This window comes from Meriones unguiculatus, chromosome 2, assembly GCF_030254825.1.
Source record: "Meriones unguiculatus strain TT.TT164.6M chromosome 2, Bangor_MerUng_6.1, whole genome shotgun sequence".
NCBI classification, from domain to species: Eukaryota; Metazoa; Chordata; class Mammalia; order Rodentia; family Muridae; genus Meriones; species Meriones unguiculatus.
This window is the reverse complement of record NC_083350.1, coordinates 29,955,017-29,975,256: the sequence shown is the minus strand read 5'-3', so window position 1 is coordinate 29,975,256 and position 20,240 is coordinate 29,955,017. Positions and strand designations below refer to the sequence as shown.

Here is a 20,240-nt window from a genome sequence, read left to right as displayed (position 1 = left end):
AAGTAAAGCTTTCAACCCCTGGGTGACTTGGACACTTCAAATAAGAATTTAAAATTCCCAATTGAAATTTTCAAAAGAAATAACATAAAAATTTGTATACACACACACACACACACACACACATATATATCTCAAGCCTTTGATCCAGTATCTCAAGCCTTTGATTTGTGATACTGAATTCAAATTCAGAGTGTCTAGTTACAGCATCTCTGTTTTGAACGTAGATAGACCAAGCTAAGTTGTGTGTGAATGTGTGTGTGTTTTAATGTGTTTTTTTTGTTTGTTTGTTTTAATCTGTATGATGTATACGTGCCTCTTGAGTGCCTGGTACACTTGTCTTCAGAAGAGGGCATGAGATTCCTTGGAAATGGAGTTATATACATGATTGATGTGGGTCCTAGGAATCAAGCCAAGGACTTCTTCAAAAGCAAACTCCTGTGGAGTTTAACTGTGGAACTATCTCTCCAGTCCCTGTCCTAAATCTTTTTAGTAAACCTTTAGAAAAAAAAATGCTTTTCATGTAACAACTGGAATTTTTTAAAGTGAAAATCCTAATTTAACACATTTTCCTTTAACTGCACACATATTACACACATAGTATCTCTTTTCTCCTTTTTTTTTTTTGTACTTAGGTAACTGATTGGTATAAACAAAGTAGGGCGTGTAAATTTGTAAAGTATGTTGTTCTGTGATCACTGTCACAGTTCTTCCTTCCTACAGACATCCACACATTCCCAGTTTTTTGCTAGTATTTTTATTGTTGTTGCTGCTGCTGTTGTTATAAGAACACACAATTTAAGTCTGAGTGTTACACCTGTCTGAGGTGCCGAGTCCTAATTATTGTCAGTTCTCAAAATAATGTCTGTTCTAAGTAGCACAGATGTTATTCCAGGTATTATGTAAGTATTGCTTACTGTGTGTTACCATGTAACCCAAGTTGCCTACTGTTCTCTTCCTTGCTAAAGAAGTGAGGAGTAAGAGTGTAGGATGTAAGAAAAGTGACCAACTGGATAAACCCATCAGGAGAATAGCAATGGAGGGGGAGGGTGGGGAAGGAAGGCTTCCAAAGACACTGAAACAGGTTAAATGTGTCTGTTGAGAGCTAGTAAAGAGTCAAGAGTGACTTCTCGGTTTTGGTGAGGAGTGATGCATGAGGAAAAGGAGGAGTGAGATATTGTTAAGTCCTGATTCTAAGGACCTACAAATCCATGCATTCATAAACCACTCTCCACACGGCTCCTTTGGGAATAGGAAGGAAGTTGTAAGAAGTCTTCAAAGGAGATGAAAGTATTCACAGAGAACTTCGGTTGACATAATTCTTAAACAATTTAAATTGTTGACATCAAACTATATATTTTTACATAGGAAACATTTAATCACTTCCCAATACAATTTTCCTTTCCATTATCTTTCTTTCTTTCTTTTAATTACATTCACTAACTATTGGCTTCTCCAAAGATTATAGCATTATTTTGTTAATGATACCAGTTAGCCTAAAATGAATAAATCATATGTTTTTATTTATAAAATAATTTTAGAAAAAAAAACTTACAAAAGTACCAAATCAAACTTACCCTGTCTGAAATTTCTCTCTCTCTCTCTCTCTCTCTCTCTCTCTCTCTCTCTCTCTCTCACACACACACACACACACAGGGCACTAGGGCAAAAATCTCATTAAAATATTTGAAATGAGCAAAAAAATAAAACAAGCCTCCCTTTTAATATTTGCCTCTTAATTTAATCACCTCAAGATGATGTAACGAAGCACCATGGGCTGAGAGAGTTATAAACCATAGAATTTTTTTCTCAGAGCTCAAGGCAGGAATTCTGAGCCCAGGAGACCAGTATGGCTGGATTGTGATGAGGAGCTTTTATTAGCCGGGAATTCCTGACCCCTGTGTCCTTCCATGGCAGAGGAAAAGGACGCAAGGCCTCATACCAGAACGCTAATCCCGTTTACGAAAATTGTGCAGTACTGTCCTCAGCCAACTCCAGTTACCTCACAGTGCCCTACTGCCTGAGCAGGTCACAGCATGGAGTCAGGCTTCAGGGCACATCAGACCCTTGAAGGACCAACACCAGCCTGGATATAATTTATGCAAGAGAGGAGAAACAGAGAGAGTGTAGGTACCGTTAGCATAAGGCCCACATGGAAAGTCAGCTTTCCCGAGAATTTGCAACGCAAAGCAAACCCACATATGTGCACCACCATCATCTCACTGCGAAGCCACAAACCCTCGGGGGCGTTTGTCTTAACGCAGTGGTAACATGACTGACACATGCTAAGGGAAGCACTTTCCATAAGCAACGCCCTTTGAACCAGATCTCAAAAGACTTGGGGAATTTAACAAATAGAGTATTAAAAGTAACCCAGAAAATAGAAGGGACAAGGACGCCGTGAGCCAGACACCACAGTGAATAAGAGAAGATCAAATCAATATACAACTTGTGTGACACACAGAAAATAGCAACAGAATTTCGTAAATAACAAGCTTATGTATCATTTCAGGAAACCATTAAGAAAGTATAGAGAAGAGCTCTGATCTCAAAGAAAATAATTCACTTGGCTTCAAAGAGCCCTTATTCTCAGAGTATATAAAATTGTATTTAAAAAGTCAAATAAATATTCTTGATTAGTATAAAACAATAACACATTTAAATATATTACGCACATATGGCAAATAGCATTTTTAGTGTATTTGAAGAACCTTGTATTCCCTCTTTTGCCTGAGCTATTTTTGTCTAAAATTAGTAACAGTTCTACTTTGATGTTCAACCATTGAAGTCTTATTTGTGGGAAGGCCTTTTAATCTCTGATACTCCTTTATATGTGCTGTGTTTTGTTTTTACAGAACTTTTCACATAGATATTACAAGTGAAAATGTATGTTTTCATGTATTCTTTCATGCAGTTTTCGTAATCGTTTTCTGCAGGGAATAAGCTGTTTCCTTTGTCATCTCTTACTAGCTGGCTGAAAGCTGTTTCTGATGGCTTCTTATTGCACCATCACCGAGGACAGTGTTCGGACTCTATTTTTCTATCACTGCTATTGTGCCTTGTTTTCTTGATCAGTTTAAATTTTATCAGTCATTTAGTCTCTCCAGAAAACCAGCCACTGCTGTTACTGGTGGCCTCCACTGCTAATTTATTTCTGTTTAATTCTCCTTTGCCGCTTTCTTCCATTTGCTTTGGATTTTAATTGCTCTCCTGCCACAGATAAAACCAGGAGAGTAACTTTAGCTCCCTCCTTTCCTCTCGTGACATTTCAGAGCCACGATTGTGCCCCAGAACCCACTTTAGACATGTTTCACAATGCACTTTCAGTTAAAGCTGTTTTCATAGTTGGTTTCTGCTTGGATCTATGAGTTTTATGTTTGAATACACAACTTACAGATATTTTCAGGTACTTGCGTAAATATTCTGTTAGGCATTCCCAGTGTAAATAAAGTCTTGGGGTGAAAGAACATATGCAGTCAGCTGTCAACTGAGACTTGGTTTGTCACCTTCGACCTGAAGGAGTTACTGTGAAATTTCCAGCAACGGTCTTCACTGTCATTCTCAGCACACTAGTTCAATTTTTCTACAAGCTTACATATATTCCTTTTGTCTGATCAGTTAGGGAAAGAGGAGTAAAAAGGTACCAAAATGTATTTTTCCTCTCGCAATTGGATCAGTTGCTACTCTATGCATTTTGATGCTTTGTTATATGTTTAAGATGGATCTATAACCTTAATAAATTTTACAAGCCGTCTAAGAATCTGTGTGTGCGTGTTAGCGGTGCATGCATATGTGTGTGCATACAAGTGTGCACACGCATGCAGAGGATTATGTTAGCTGTCTCTTCCACCCCCACCCTTCTTCTTTACTCCTTTCAGATGGGATCTCTCAATGAACAAGAAACTCACCATTTTTGCTGAGTTATCTGGCCAGTAAGTTCCCAGGATACAACCTTCCAAATGCTGGAGTTACAGGCATGATCAGCAAATCCCCTGCTTTGTATATGGGCTCTGGGAAGTCAAATACATGTTCTCACGCTAGTCCAGAAAGCGCTCTTCTCCACTGATCTGTCTTTCCATATATTATCTTATATTCAAATTAATTGTAAGATAGAGGCATTTATGTAACTGTAAGACAGGAATACTCTTCGAAGTCCATGCTACCTGGCACAGAGACAGCCAGCGAAGCACTTTATGAATGACTAGTGTTACCTGCTTCATTTTTCCATCCTCTTAGTATGGGTCTTTATTTTTTTTTTCAATGCAGTTTATTCAGGAACCTTGAACAATCATCTGACCCTGGAGAAAGCCAGCCCACATCTTAAATAGCCTCTGGGTAGCCAACCCAGGCGTGCCACGTGGGCAATGCAGATAGGTCCACATACATGGAAGCAAGCCAGATCCTCAGCCTTAGCCAAATGTGGACTTGTTCGTGACAGAGAGCACTCACCATCGGGAAGGTGGAAGGCGGAAACCAGCTCCATCTTTAAGGCACAGCATTCCCCCTTTTTGTTTTAGATGCATCAGGCAAGAGTAGAGGTCTGATCTCTGATATTAGAAATAAATTGGGACTTTGTACTGATGTTCATTTAGGTGTCATCCAAGACACACATTTATAAATTGAAAATATTAGGGTTTTCTTGTTTTTATAACCTGACATCCTCCACCTTCTTTTTTGCAATTTTATTTTATTTTTTTATTTTTTTTACAATGTATTCATTATATATCCCGACTGAAGCCCCCTCCCTCAAGTCCTCCCAGTCCCACCCTCCTTCCTTCTTCCCCCTGTCTCCTTTCTCTAGTCCACTGAAAGGGGGAGTTCTCCTCATCTGCCATCTGCTCATAGCTCACACCCACCAGGGGCTCAAACAGATGCTGAGACTCACGGACAAACTTTGGAAAGAGTGCAGGGAGTCTTGTGGAAGAAGAGGGGAGTAGGGATAAAAGGACATGGAAGGGACAGGAGCCCCACAAGGAGACCAACAAAGCTAAAAACCCTGAGCCCAGTGGGTCCCACAGAGACTGTTGTACCAACCAAGGACCATGCATGGAAAGGACCTAGAAACCCTGCTCAGAAGTAGTTGACATGCCGTTCAGTTGTCATGTGGGTTCCCAGGGAAGGGGAGCAGGGGCTGCCTCTGTCATGAACTCTATTACCTGCTTTTTGACCACTTGCCCCTGGAGATGCAGCCTTGCCAGGACACAGAAGAAGAGGATCCAGGAGTCATGATGATTCTTGATAAGCTATGCGAACCCTCCACATTTTAACCAATGTCCACAGTCCCTTTAAACCTGCTATAATAATGGACACACTGATGTTTTCAAATTGCTCATCTCTTCTTCAAGACATTTTCTTCTTCAGTCTGGCTACCATTGAGCAGGAAAGTTTTTAGTATTTCATTTTATCTCATAGACTTGAATAATTAGATATACCTATTGTTTTGTATTTTGTTGATTAATCTAGTCTTATTTCTGTATATATGTATTTATTTAGTCACTCTACATCCCCAATCATAGCCCCTTCCCTTCTCTCCTCCTGGTTCCATCCTCCTTCCCTCCTTCCCTCCTTCTTGTATTCCCCTCCCCTTCCCCTCAGAAAAGGGGAGCCCCTCCCACCTACCTGTCCAACACATCAAGAAGTTATATCTGGACTGGGTGCATCCTGTACCAAGGTGGTCTGTCAAGGTAGCTCCATTAGTGGGAAGTGCTCAAAAAGCATACAACAGAGTCCTTGTCAGAGGCAGTCCCTGTTCCCCTTTCTTAGGAGACCCACATGAAGACCAAAGTGTCCATCTTATACATATGTGTAGGAGGCCTAGGTCCAGTCCATACATGGTCTTTGTTGGTGTTTCAGTCTCTAAAAGCTCCCCTGGTCCCAGGTTAGTTGGCTCTGTTGGTTTTCTTGTAGAGATACTGTTCCCTCCAGGTCCTTCTTCTTTCCACTCTTCTACAAGGTTCCTTGTGCTCTGGCCAATGTTTTTGGCTGTGAGTCTCAGCATCTGTTTTACCTCTCAAAGGACAGCTATGCTATGCTCTGGTCTGCAAGGCTAGGCTCTGGTCTGCAAGCATAGCAAAGTGTCATTAATAGTGTTAGGGGTTGGCTGGACAGGCATTGTTTGTATATTCCCTCAATCTCTGCTCTATCTTTATCCTTGTACATCTTGGCAGGGTAACTTTTGGGTTGATGTTTTGGTAGGTGGGTTGATGTTCCCTCCCTCTTCTTGGAGTCTCTGCTAGGCTCAACCCCATATCCTCCCAGAAGTCTACCTCCCAGAAGCCTACCTCAGTAGTGCCCAAGCCATGATTCCTTTCCTCTCTGTATGTCCTCTGTCCACCTGCTCTCCTCCCCGGCTCTCCCCACATAAGACCCTCATGCTCATTTTCCTCACCATCCCCTCTCCTATCCTGTTCCCTCTCTTCGAGCACTTCCTCTGTCTTTTCTGTTTTCCCTTCTCAGTGAGATTCATGCACCTCCCTTGTGCCCTCCCTGTTACTTAGCTTCTTTTTGTCAGTGAATTGTAGAATGGTTATTGCAGTATAAATTTTAATTTATTGTAGTATCATTTCAAATTTTATTTTACATTTTTATGCACAATGTAAGTACTTAAGGAGTGCACTTTGCCTGATCTTTTACTATCATGCATTTTATTTCCACTTTCATATCCTTAATTTACTTGTAAATGTGTTTTAAACACCCTAGGACATTGCAAGCACCTGCTTGTAGCCATCACTCTCTCACTAACTGAATTTATCTCTAAGGGATGCTTTATACGTTTAGACAGCAAGACTTATATCTGCTGTCTTCTCTCATACACACGCTCCCACCTGGTCTGTGTTCTGCCAGAATGAAGAACACTTTGGCTTCTTTTGGATAGCAAGTCTGTTGGCAATAAATTCCTAAGGTTTTCTCTGAAAATTTACTTGGTTTACCTTTGTGTCTGAACATATTTTCACTAAGTATAAAGTTCTTAGTTTTGTTTGTGTTGATTTTTTTTTTAGATTTATTTATTATTTATACAGTGTTCTGCCTGTAGGCCAGAAGAAGGTACCAGATCTCATTATAGACGGTTATGAACCACCATGTGGTTGCTGGGAATTGAACTCAGGACCTTTGGAAGAACAGACATTGTTCTTAACCTCTGAGCCGTCTCTCCAGCCCTGATTGTGTTCCTTTTTAATCGTTGAAAAAGTTTCTTTCTCTCATGTCAACATTTTTTTCAAATTTTGATTAATATTTTTGTTATCATAATGTAATTGCATTATTGGTTTCCTTTCCCTTTCCTCCATCCAAACCCTTTCATAAACCACTCATTCTCTTTCAAATTCATGGCTTCTTTTTCATAAATTATTGTTGTGTGCATGTATGCTTATGTATATACATATATATTCCTAAACATAACCTTCTCAGTTTATAGAATGTTACTTTTATGTATGTTTTCACAGCTTGACCATTTGGCATTGGATAAGAAATTGGTGTGTTCTTCCCTGGAGAAGACTGCCACTCACATTCTGAGAAGTTTATTTGCTTCTAGGTTTTTGTGTAAGGTTGAGGCCTCGTGGATATTCACAAATACTTTGGCATGTCTATTGGCTTCATCCTTGCTCAGTTCATGTTTAGAGAGTTGTGTTGGTAAAACTTCATGGGTGGAGCTTTTGATACTCCTTAGATACAAAATCTCACACCAAATTCCCTGTTCCTCTGGCTCTTACAATCTTTCAGCCCCCTGTTCCACCATGATCTCTGAGCTTTAGGTGGAGATTTTATGTTGTGGACCTATCAGTTGGAAGTATGCTCACAGCACTGAATCTTGATTGATTATGATGGTTTTTGTGATGGTTTCTATCTGTTGCAAAGAGAGGTTTATTTGATGAGGGATAAGAGCTACAGTTATCTGCAGGTATAAGAACAAATATTTAGAGTGAAGTTAGGGATTGTACTGGTTTAGCAAAGAGACAGTTGTATGTGCTCTAAGATCCATAAATTCTCTAGCCATGTAAAGTTGGCTGAATTCCTTTGACTTGCATTATTTCCAGTGATACATGAAAATGTAATGAATTGATGTTATATTTTTAATATCACGTTTTGAAATTTTTGCACACTAGTATTGTATTTATACCATTTCCACCCTCTCTTTCCCCCACAACTCCTCCCATGCTCTAGGCCCCTCTCAAGTTTCTTACCTCTTCTTTAATTTTTGTTACATACGTGTGTGTGTGTGTGTGTGTGTGTGTGTGTGTGTGTGTGTGTGTGTGTGCAGCTGCTGAGTCTTGTATGTCTCTGTGGTTAGGGCTGGCTAACCTATAGGGGCTCATTCCTGGGGAAGACCGATTCTTCCACCCTCAGCAGCCTTTATTTGCCTGCAGCGCTTCATCTGGACATGGAATTTTGCACTGTTTCAATTGGTGTTGTCATTGTCCAGGTCTTTTTTTTTTTTTTTTTTCTGATAAAAGTTTTGGTTTTATTTTTTTTTTTAATTTTATTTTTTTTATCAGTTACATTGTATTAACTCTGTATCCCAGCTGTGTCCAGGTCTTATTTAGACAGCCATATTGCTGAGAGTTCATGGCTGCAGCTTTTCTGCCATATGTAGAAAACACGATCTCCCAGAAGTCAGACACAGTGCTTCTCTTCCTCCCCTTCTTCCATGAAGGTTCCTGAACTACTTTATGTTTACACGCTGTGTTGTAGACACAACACTTGGGGTTGGGCACCTGACAGTCAGTTGTTCTCTGTATTTTGACCCTTTTGGATTTCTGTAATGCTCTCCATCTGCTGCAAAAAGAAGCTTCATTACCGAGGGGTGAGAACTAAACAAGTTTTGTACATTTTTTAAAAATGCCCAGGAGTAACAGATATTTTTTCCTGACCACTCTAAACTATGTTCTCCCAATCACCATGTTAAGTGTGTGTGTGTATGTGTGTGTGCTTTCTAATGAGTTCTTTGTACTTTTTAAGAACTATCTATTTGGAGTTTTGTTTGTTTGTTTGTTTGTTTGTTTTTTAAGGAAACGTAAAATACTTTTAAGTACTGTGCTTTCAAATACTTTGTATATCCTTGTTCCCTTTTCTGGAATTCCAGTCACATCAGTTTGATCCATACAGCAGTCCCCACAGGTCCACCTTGCTCTGTTTTTGTTCATCAGGTCTCTCTTCTCCGAGCCTTCATTCCTCCTATGATTGTGTCTTTGTCTAGGATGGTTTTAAGTGTATCCATTAAGTTCACTTATTTGGTATATTATATTTTCCTGTTCTAAGACATTTGATTTGTCTTCCCCACTCTCATTGCTCTACAACATTACATAGCTTCCTCTAAATGTGTGTGCATGTTTAAAGGCTTAATTTACTAGTTCCACTATCTCCAAGATTCTTCTTCTTGAATCTCATTTTATTCCTGATTCCGCCATCCCCCATTTATTATAGGTCAGTTTTATGGTGGCCTCATCCCAGCAGGTTTTTAACTGGATGGTGAACATGAATAACAAAGCATGGATGAATGGCTGTATCATACTTTCTTTATTACTGAGTATAAATCTCATTTTGCTGAAAAGCTCATTTGCTTCTGGATCAGCTACATGTGTTGAGACACTTTTAGAATTTTGTTAGAATTGACTCCGGTTGCTTTAATGTGAATGTGAAGTCTGTTGCTTTTTTTTTTTTTTTTTTTCAAATTTGACCACCTGCCCTTTTAGGTTCTCTATAAGCAACTCACCTTGGAACTACCTAGAATTTTTTTTTCCTCCATACCTACTTGAACTAGAACATCATTTAGAAAGTTTTAAATCCTTAGTTTCTGGGCAGTTTCCAGAATGGCTGCTCATTTCCCAGCCTTTGGGAGTCACACCCTATTTGTTTGAAGCTGAATATTCAGCTATAAAGTTAAAAGCTCGCTCTGATTGTTTTGGAAATTTTTTTCCTTGTAACTCACAGTTCTCCAGAGCTCCGTAAAACAGATTCTAGCCATCTTAGCCATAGTGAACTCTATTCTCTGTGCCTCTCCACTGTGCAAAGCCTCCTCTGCCTGTGCTCTGGTAAATACCCTCGGGAAGACAGCCAAGCAATCAGAGAGATTATACCAGCTTTCTTCACCATCCTCATCGAAAGTTTCAAAACTGATTCTCCATACATTGGCTGGTGAACAGAGCACTTCTGCAGATCGCCAGAAGCAAGGTTTTCAAAAGAATATTTTTTAAGTTAATGAGGTAAAAAATAAAATCAAGAAACATGATACATACAGACTCCTGGTTCTGAATGAAGTGGCTCTTAAGCCAATAAACTTTGGGATTTTCATGTACATGTGTATGCCATTTTCTAGGAAATGCTGAAAGCCAAAACATGAGTAGAGTCTGAATATCATATTCTGTTAACCCCAAGGGGGTTTTAAGACATTGTTATTAGAGATTTTCAGGAACTGTAAATTGATAATTGTAACCTGAGATACAAGCATGGAAACTGGGAAATATTGATCGATGTGCAACACTAGACAAAAATATTTCTCAAAATATTTAACATAATTTACAAAATTAAAGCAGATGTTAAACCTTATAAACAAAACCATTAGTTGTTTTTTTCCCAAAAGTTTTAACATTATCTAAGCCATAACTATTTGTTAGTGGTAACCAATGCTGGCAATGTTCTGAGATGTTTTAGATTAATATATTTCGCTTTCAGTAAAAATAATTACACATTGCTCTCATAAAAATAAGAATATGCATGCTTGTTTAACTTCCCTTTAGACATTAGTATATGATAAAAACTTTTTTTGTTGAGAAAATTGATACAGTAGATTTTAATATTTTCATATGCTTGTTGCTTTTATTGATGGGAGTACAAGCACCAAAATAACTTTTGGTGAAAGATGAAAACCTTATCAGGTGAACAATTTTAAAGGAGTTGTAATTATCTAGTAAATACTAAAAATGCTTTTGACTTCAGTGGCAACAAGGCCAGTGACTTAGGATTTGTATCAGAGTTTGAAGACACATTGATTTTTTTTTTTTAAAACAAAGTAACGTCAAGGATACTCTTCAGTCTTACATGATTCACACTCATGTATTTCACCTATTTATAGCTCTTCGAGATGCCAGCAAACAGTCTATAAACAGTGACTGGAAGATAGAACATTCTGGAGCCTTCAATCTAGCTGGAACTACAGTCCATTACATAAGACGAGGCCTGTGGGAGAAGATCTCTGCCAAAGGTCCCACAACCACACCTCTACATCTCCTGGTAAGAGGAAGAGATGGGATAGTGTTGCAAAACCAGCCTCTCATGCCAAAGAAATTCCTGATCTTCTCTCTCCCCCTTCCTCTGTCCCTCTTCCCCTCCCCTCACTCTCCCTCCCTCCCCTCAGTGCCTCTCATTCTTTTCCTCCCTCCCTCCCTGTCTTTCCCTCTTTCTTTCTCTTCCCCTTTCCCTGTCCCCATCTGTTTTTAAAATCAGAACTTCAGAACAGCAGTTAAAATTGTCTAAGAGATGAGATATTTTGTAGGCATTTTAAATCATGATTTGTAAAATTAGTAATTATTAAAAGTGGACCAAGATGTAGGGAATTAAAAAACTCATAGCGGAAATAGAATAACACCAAAGAATAAGATCCCCACCCCCTGCACACCAGAATGGATATTCAGCAAGACAGAGCTATGGTATGGAAATTACAGCAAGTCATCATTCATTTAGTGAGACTCATCTGTGTCTGAAGAATGTGCCTTTGAGAAAGCAGTGAGAAGAGAGAGTTCATAAGCACATCTTAAGAGAGCTCTCAGTCTCCTTACTGTGACTCGCTAGGTTAGTGGATTACTGTAGATGGCATGAACACTGCACTGTTTGGAAATGTCATGTTCTTCATCATGTAGCAAAAGACTAGATGTGCATCTTGAGAGGACTGAAAGGGAAAGGACAGAACAGTGGGATTGTGTCCTGGCTGCTGGGTTGTTCAAGGCACGCAGAGGATGGTAAAGTACCCAGAAGAGTGACGAAACAGACAGAATGAGTTTCTATGCTAGTGGCAAAAAGAAATCTAATATTCAAATACCTCAGTATCTTTCTGTATACCCATGTACAGAAAACCACTCTAACACAATGAAGTCATTTGTCAATAATGGCATATGCCACATGATTTAACATCTTTACTGCAGTTGAATTGGCCTTTAGCTATAAACATCTCTGTTGCTTCTTCTAGGATCCAGAGATTCAAATCATAGCATAGCTCACTGCTCATCTTATTTTTATGGACCCATTGTGTGGGGATCATTTTAAAATGTACCTTCTGAGTCACTTGGTTTGGATCGGAACCTGAGATCCACATGTTTCCCACAGCTCCCATCTGATATCACTGCTGAGGACACTGAAACTACAATTCAAAATTTCAGGCTTTATGTAATGATAGTTCATTCACTTTAACAGGGAAAAAAAGGAAAACTGTTCAGTGCGTGTATTTTCTGTCCATTATAAATAATACCTTTCTTTGTTCATAAATATATATGGTCTTTGAATAATCATTTTATGCATCTCCTCACAGTTCCTTTGCATCCTATTTAGTAATTTCAATGAAAAGATCCGCTCTACCCCATACTGTCTAGAAAAACAAACAAAATATCTATATTGTGGATAAAATACTTAGCATCATCTTTGACTGAATCATGTAAAATAATATCAATAGCAAACATTTTTAATGATTTGATACCAGAATTTATTCTATAGCCACATATTAGTTTTAACCTACTTAAGAAAAATACAAAAATGAGCCTTTGTTTAAAATGTGAAAACAGTGTATGTCAGACCTGAGTCAGAGACTTTTCTTGCAGCAGAGCCCTTAATCTGACTAATAATTGCCAAGGTTTTTCCTGGAATCATGAATCGTAATTGACTCAGTGAACTGGATCTAAAAGGAGCTATGTGTGTGACCTGGATTTATTTGGTAATCCAAAGGAAACTGTACCTCTGAGATATTTCTCTTTAATGACTATTGCAGATTGAAACCTGGTACTGACTTGAAAGGCAATGTTTGCTGCTGCCATTCCCCAATATGTGCTCTTGCCTGTAATATGCTCACACTTTCCTTCTGCAAAGAATTCTGCCAGAGTCAAACGGTTTATGAAAGAGCTCATGGCTTTGTGGCCAATCACTCAATTTTAAACCGCATTAGATGTTCAATGCAGTTTGAAGTTCTATCAATGAAAAGGTAGCTTATGAAGAAAAACAGTATTGTTTTCATATAGTTAGGTCTGATAACAAATAAGTATTCTCAATATGGTCATTTTAGCAAATTACATGATAGTGTTGACATAATAAAAAAATGTAAACTTTCACTCTTTATTACATTGCAAGTAACGTGTAATTGGCAACATCTGATGAAATATTTAAGCCAAAATCAGTGCTGTGATGTGCTCTGACTTGGTACCCATAGTTTTCACATTTGTGAACTTAGAAACTATTAATTTTATTATTCAATGTTCTTAAGATCGGTACACTAGCTTCACAGTCCACACATCAAATATGTTGTAGCACCCTTTTTGATATGGAGAACAAAACCAGAGAGAGAGTAAGGAAAATTCAATTGATATGTTCATATTTATTCTTGGGCTTATTTAAGTGTTTTTGCAAGTTGTATTATTCTGAATCACCTATAATTATAATTAATGTAGACAAAGGTTAAATAATTGATATTCCTCCCAGCAACACAATTTAAAAATATATGTAGAAATATTTTATGTACCAACAGATTGTCAGATCCATAGACATGTCATATTTCATATTGTTAAACTTAACATATTTCATAAAACCAAATTTCTAAACACATTTTCATTTATTCTCTTTTGTTTAAAATATATGCGTACACACACACACACACATATACTTTTTATGTAGAACAGTGGTGTTGCTAATCTAATGTTCATTTAAAATCCATTCAAACATGCACATTTCCAAAATTCTAAGGTAATTGTAAACATCAAGAGCAGAACTGTCACCCTTCCAGTGACTCAGAGGTCGGCTACCATTTGTAATAGTGATCTCCAGTCCCCAGCCTTACCCGCTGTCTTAGTTAAGGTTACCACTGCTCTCGTAAGACATTCTAACTGAATGAAACATTTAGAGGAAAGGTTTAATTTAGTTTGTACTGGTTTACACTCTCAGGTCACACTCCGTCCTTGGCAGGGCATGAACTGAAGGTGTGGGAACTGAAACGGGAAATGGGAACTGAAGCAGAGGCTTCCTCCTGGATTGCTCAACCTGATTTCAACCAAGGACCACCTTCGAGGGTGCTACCGTGTCTATAATTAAGAAAACACCCCACAGCCTTGCCTTCAGGCCATTTTTTATGCAGACATTTTATCAACCAAAGGTCCTAATGTGACTCTAGCTATGTCAAGCTGGCATAATACAGCATGGCGACAGCAAACTCCATACTGGCCGAGTGGCTTTCTTTCCATCTTTAAAAAAAAATAGTGGAAAATCCAAGGCTGATTTTATATTTTGACATTAGATGTAATACACATCTCTCTCTTTCTCTCTCTCTCTCTCTCTATCTAATCTCACGCTTCAGTAAATGGTCTGCCAAATCAAAAGAAAATGATCAGGTATCTCTCTCTGGCTTCATTCAAGTGAGCCTTTATCGTGATGTATTTAGCTGACAGGGTGACTTTCCAGCCTTTGAAAAGGATAACATTTCAAACGTTTAAAAGTAATGTCACATGAGGGCTGTGAATAGAAAGAATACGTTCCTGTGCAATTAGTATTTTTAAGTATCAGTGTCGTTGTAGATTTTCTCAATGAATGTGCTCTATTTAAATTATATTCTTTAATCACTCTATGTGCCACAGGTGCTGCTATTTCAAGATCAGAATTATGGTCTTCACTATGAATATACTGTTCCATCAGACCCACTCCCAGATAATCAGAGCTCTAAGGATCCAGAACCTCTCTTCATGTGGACACATGCAGGCTGGGAAGATTGCAATGCCACGTGTGGAGGAGGTGAAGAGTTGTTAAACTTCCATCTTTTCAAAACTTCAGTTGTTTTCTGATTAACTACTTATAATTGTGATAGATCTAAAATTTCTAACTTCTGAGTCTAGAATCCATAAAGGTTTGTAAACTACATTCGATTTGTGTATATGCTGAACATCTGAACTATTTCATGGAAAAAAAAAGTTTACTTAAACTGAAAGGGCTACTGACCATTGTTCCATTTCACTCCATGAGACTGGTTGTTATATGTATTACACATGTGCTTGTTTAGAGCATACTCGGTCCCAGAGACCCTTTTCAGGCTGTGAGATACATTTTATTAATACCAGCAGCTGATAAACACTCTCAGCAATGTAGCTGGATACAAGATGAAATCACAAAAACATGTGACTTTCCTATATACAAATGACAAATGGATGAGGAAGATTAGGGAAACAACGCCTTTCACAACACACTTACCTAATATAAAATATCTTGGGGAAGGAAGTGAAAAATTGTATGATAAAAACTTTAAGACACTGAAAAAAAGAAATTGAAGAAGACATCATAAGATGGAAAGATCTCCCATGCTCATGGGCTGGTAGGTTTAATATAGTAAAAATGTCCATACTACCAAAATCAATCCACAGATTCAGTGTGATCTCCATAAAATTCCAACACAATTCATTACAGATCTTTTAAGGACAGTTTTCAGCTTCATATGGAAACACACACACACACACACACACACACACACACACACACGACAGCTAAAAGTATCCTGAATAATAAGAGGAAACCTTGAGCTATCACCATAACTGATCTTAAAATGCACTACAGAGTGATACTAATAAAATCATCATAGTATTGGGACAAAAACATTAAAAATCTTAAAATTTCTCAATTCTATATTATATCAACTCATAAAACTTATAGACATGGTCGGAATAAGGAAGGAGTGTTTTGACAGACTCTTATTGAGTTTATTTTTAGTTTGTGTGCTACAGCTATATACAAACACATGCAAAGTAAGCAATTTAATCCCTCCATTTCTTGAGCATACGAATTCTAAAGTATGGCCCTATCACCCACGAATATAGAAGCACCCAAAAATTGGGTCTAGTGTTTTCTATTTCTATGTTATATATTGGGAGGCAAAAGAACAAGAGTTACTTCAGTATAAAACATGAGAATGTGATATCTCTTAATTTGACCATTCTCCGAGGAGAGTCTGTGCCCTAGATTTTGTGTTTATCCTACTCTAATTCCTATTTGCATTTATTAGCACTTTGCGCAGATCCATGTAACAGGTGCCTTTGAAGGATGAAAAGGAATCTTCAGTGTTTAGAATTATGTAGTGAGCAGGATATGAAATGGTTTGTTTCAGGAGCTGAATCATCTGTTTAGGGGGATTAAAAAAAAAGTCCACACTCATAGCCTAAATGTTCCTAAAGAAGTGAGGAGGGCACTGGAAGAAACTGGCAGATCCTTCAGGAGAGCACATGGGAGAGAAGAAACAGAAAACTGATGTATGAATAAAGCTAGAGACTGAAATAAAACAAGCAATGAGGAGAAGAAGCAAGAAAGCTGAAAATGGGAGCGAGGGAGCAGGTACAGTGTAAACCAGATCTTCAGAAGTCACACTGAGTCAAGGTCTTAAGGCTGAGTGCCAGCTGTGCCTGTAATGTGGAGCAGAGCTCTGGGTGAAGGGAAGCAAGAGCATAGCTGATGTGAAGAGAGCAGCAAGGTGCCCCGTGCAGCCCTCCTTCAGTGGGTGACAGGGGATAAAAAGCAGGGTTAGAATGGAGGGAGTGAGCGTCTTCAGGTATGAATCTGATCCTCAGCTGAAAGTGAACTAGAGAGAGCACACATTAGATGAAGCACTGAAGTGATGGGGAGGAACAGGGCAGTTGGGCCACTTGGAAGCATTTGAGGAGAACTGATGAGTCATGCTGCTGAGCTAGATGTGAAGCCAAGTGGGGCAGGGTGTGTGTGGGGGGGACTGAGACTTTTTTTAAACTAAATGACAGGTTGAAGTCACCACTACTTTACAAAAGAACATCTGAAATGCCAGGCTTAGGAGCGACTGAGGGCTTGAGGGCTTCAATCAACGTTTGAGATATCTGTAGGTTTAAATGTGACTTCAAGTATGCAGTTGGGGATACAAGTCTGATGTTGGAGAGGGAGTATTAAGCTATTCATGTACAGTGTATGGATGTATTAAATGATGTATGAAAAATGTTGAGACTAGATGGCGACACCTGAAGAAGAGAGAAAGCTGTGTAGGTGATGGACATTTGAGGTGCTCTATCTTTGTGAGTTGGAGAGGTGAGGAGAAATCATTAAAGCAGATTAAAATGAGCAGCAAGCAAACACAGGGAGCTAATATTAAGGCTGTCTGCAAGGCAAGTGTGGGCAGTGTTACAAAAACGAAGGAATGACGGTCTGCCCAAAGCTACTAAGGAACAATGTAAATGAAGAATTGATTAGCATTTCTTAAGATGTAGTGTTTTTTATTAGATGTGAAGCAAGGAGGTCGGTGCTAACCCTCTAAAATTAATCTTAATACTGTATTTGGCTCTAAAGACTAAGCAGAATGGATTTCTAAGAAAATAGCAGAACAACAAAATAACAAGACATCGTTGTCCTGCCCTGGAAGGGAGTGGTGTCTCCTGAGGCCCCATTCCTCTCTTAGAACTCATAGGCAGCAATTACTGAAGGAGAGGCATTTCTTTAGTGGTGCAACCTCTGGAGAGATAAGTGTGTTTCTGTAACAGACGCTTTATCCATGCTCATCCAAATAATCCTAATAAAACTTAGCTGGCTCACACATATAAACATCACGAAAGTGGAAGGGGTCCTAGTTAGAAAGAAGAAGGGGGTCGATGAGAGTGAGGGGGGAAACAAGGTAGTAAGATGGGAGTGAATATGATCAAAATACATCACACTCGGGTATAAAAGTGCAAAAGCCAAAATAGGAAAAAAAAGGAAAAGAGAAAATATAACAATTAAAGACTGGAACTCTTAACTCAGTTAATGTCCAAGGAAGAGAAAAGCAGATGTGGCGGTGGCTGGAGGGGATTAAAGTCAAAGGACTTTGCTTTTGTTGGTTCCAGCAAGAGGCATTGCACGTCGTTTGGGTTTTCTAGAGGAGGCCATCAGAGTAGCAGTGTGATAAACTGCCGGAACAATATCCAGATGGAATGGGAAGGAATTAAATGAGTAAGTTCACAGAAACCATGGGCAGCCTATCAGTCATCACAGGAAACCTCGCAGTTTGGGGACAAGCAATGCTAACTTTTTTCAGCTGTGCCAATTCTCTCTACAAAGGCCACTTTGCTGAGGGTGACCAGGGACATAGAGGAGCTTGGCAAAAAGAAAGAAAGAAAGACAACAAGAAGAAAAAGACAGGAAGAATGGAATTGTTACAAATTGGCTGGGTGGGTGTCTTTAGGTGAGATTATAAATCATGGGTCAGCAAAGAGAAGCTCTCCAAGGGCTACTCTTGGGCGTATTTCATAGCTTTGGCATCTCATGGCAACTGCCTGTCAGCAGGAAGTAGGAACAGCAGCAGCTAGTGCTCTCATGCAGGGCTCCGTGGTGGCACTATTTACTCTAGTGGTAAGCTGAATTGAAGATGTCACCCATAAGTCTCAGGCATTTGAATATGCTGCCCCCAGTTCTTGCCGAGGAAGTTCTGATGGGGACAACTCAAGTCCGAGATCTCAATAGCTTCATGCCTTCCGGGTTGGCTCTCTCTGCTTTCTGCTTCTTGCAGTTCAAGAAGTGAGCTCTCAGCTGCTGCTCCATCTGCCTACTGCCTGCTGCCTCCACTCCACCACCATGTACTCTAACCCTCCGACACCAGAAGCAGGTTCTTCTTCTGTAAGTTGCCTTGGTCACAATGTCCAAGCCACAGAAAAGTCACTGATGCAAATAGCAAGTCCGACTTTCTCCGTCAAGGGTAGTGGTACAGCGTGTGAGACTCAGCTGTAGCCATTTTGCCCCAAATGCTTAGCGGTTGTCTGAAACTCTTTCATTGAGGAGGACTTACGGTTTCTCTTCTGTGGCTTCTTACAGCCTTCTAGCCTTCAACCTTCCTTTTCCATCCCCTTGCCTGCTCTTGTCTCTTCTGTTCTTGCCTCGGCTGCTCTCTCAAACTCGCCAACTGCATCTTGGTATAGCTGCTGTCAATAGCTGCCATGCAGGAGACAACTACTTGGGATCCTTCTCTGTTAGAGCTGCTATTGGCTGACAGTTGGAGCTATCTTTACATCTGGCCAGTCTGCTGCCTTTGCAGCTTTGAGCTGTGAGCCGCTTATCTGTCGTTGCCCACTCGTTCCCGACCTTTTCTATTAGAAGTGGGCAAGAACTGACTCTTGAGAATCTCTGTATTAGCAGTAATGTTGCAATATCACAGGGTGTTTCTCAGCCACCTCGTGGGGTGAGGTGAGGTGGGGTGGGGTGGGGTGGGTAAAAAAATTCTGTATGCAGAGAATTGGTGTTTTCATCAACCCCAGCAGACCCTTCATGCAAATGAAGATTTGTGTTTGCTCCAATCATGGCATTGTCCTTCTAACAGAGAGAAGTGGCTCAGTGTGCCCTTGAGCTTCCTAAGCCTGTTGCTATCAAAAAGTCAGTAGAAAGTGTTTGAAACTGTCCTGGCTGGACTTCACATTCAGGAGAGCAGAACAGTCAGTTAAGATCATTGTGTTCCCTTAAGGTCTTCAAAGTATGTTCAAAGTATTCGTGCTGGTCTGGAGGCCAATTTGAGTGCTAGAACTTTTGCTCAAAATGTTAAGGAGAGCTGATCAGCTTCCATAATCTTAGGGACTCAGATTCCCCTGTCCACCTGTGTCTTTGATTATTTACAGAAAAATGAGCATTAAAGGGTTACTTAAAACAGGAATTTAAGTTATCATCAATACTGAGTGATTTTTAACTACCTGTGTTAGGACTGTGGTGATGGTTAACATCTGGCTGATGCCCTAGGGAGAAGCTGGTCCTTTTATCTGCTTTTGAATGGGGACATGGGTTTTGGTCTATGGTAGCACTAATGGGCCAGTTGAACTCCAATGTCATGAATTTATCGTGACCTCAGTGTCTGTGATGGCGTAATGCCTTCCAGCTGAGTACAGTTTGCAGATTCTCTTATAGAGCAAAATGAGGAATTTCAAAGTGAATATGATAAAATAAGATGATGGCCTGAGACTGTATGTGTTGTGTTCAAAACGATCAAATGATGAGGAAATTAAAGATGCATGGATTTGAAGGACATTGAAGAGGTGGTAGGGTCA

The 20,240-nt window shown here is 39.4% G+C and overlaps 1 protein-coding gene across 1 annotated transcript in view; it reads left to right on the top strand.

The window, feature by feature from the left end:
* Positions 1-20,240, top strand: part of Adamts19 (ADAM metallopeptidase with thrombospondin type 1 motif 19) — a 209,915-nt gene that overhangs the window by 151,217 nt on the left and 38,458 nt on the right. The window contains exons 17-18 of the mRNA XM_021634122.2: positions 11,066-11,223; positions 14,817-14,970. Of these exons, the coding sequence (XP_021489797.1) occupies positions 11,066-11,223; positions 14,817-14,970 (312 nt within the window). The remainder of the gene's footprint in view (positions 1-11,065; positions 11,224-14,816; positions 14,971-20,240) is intronic.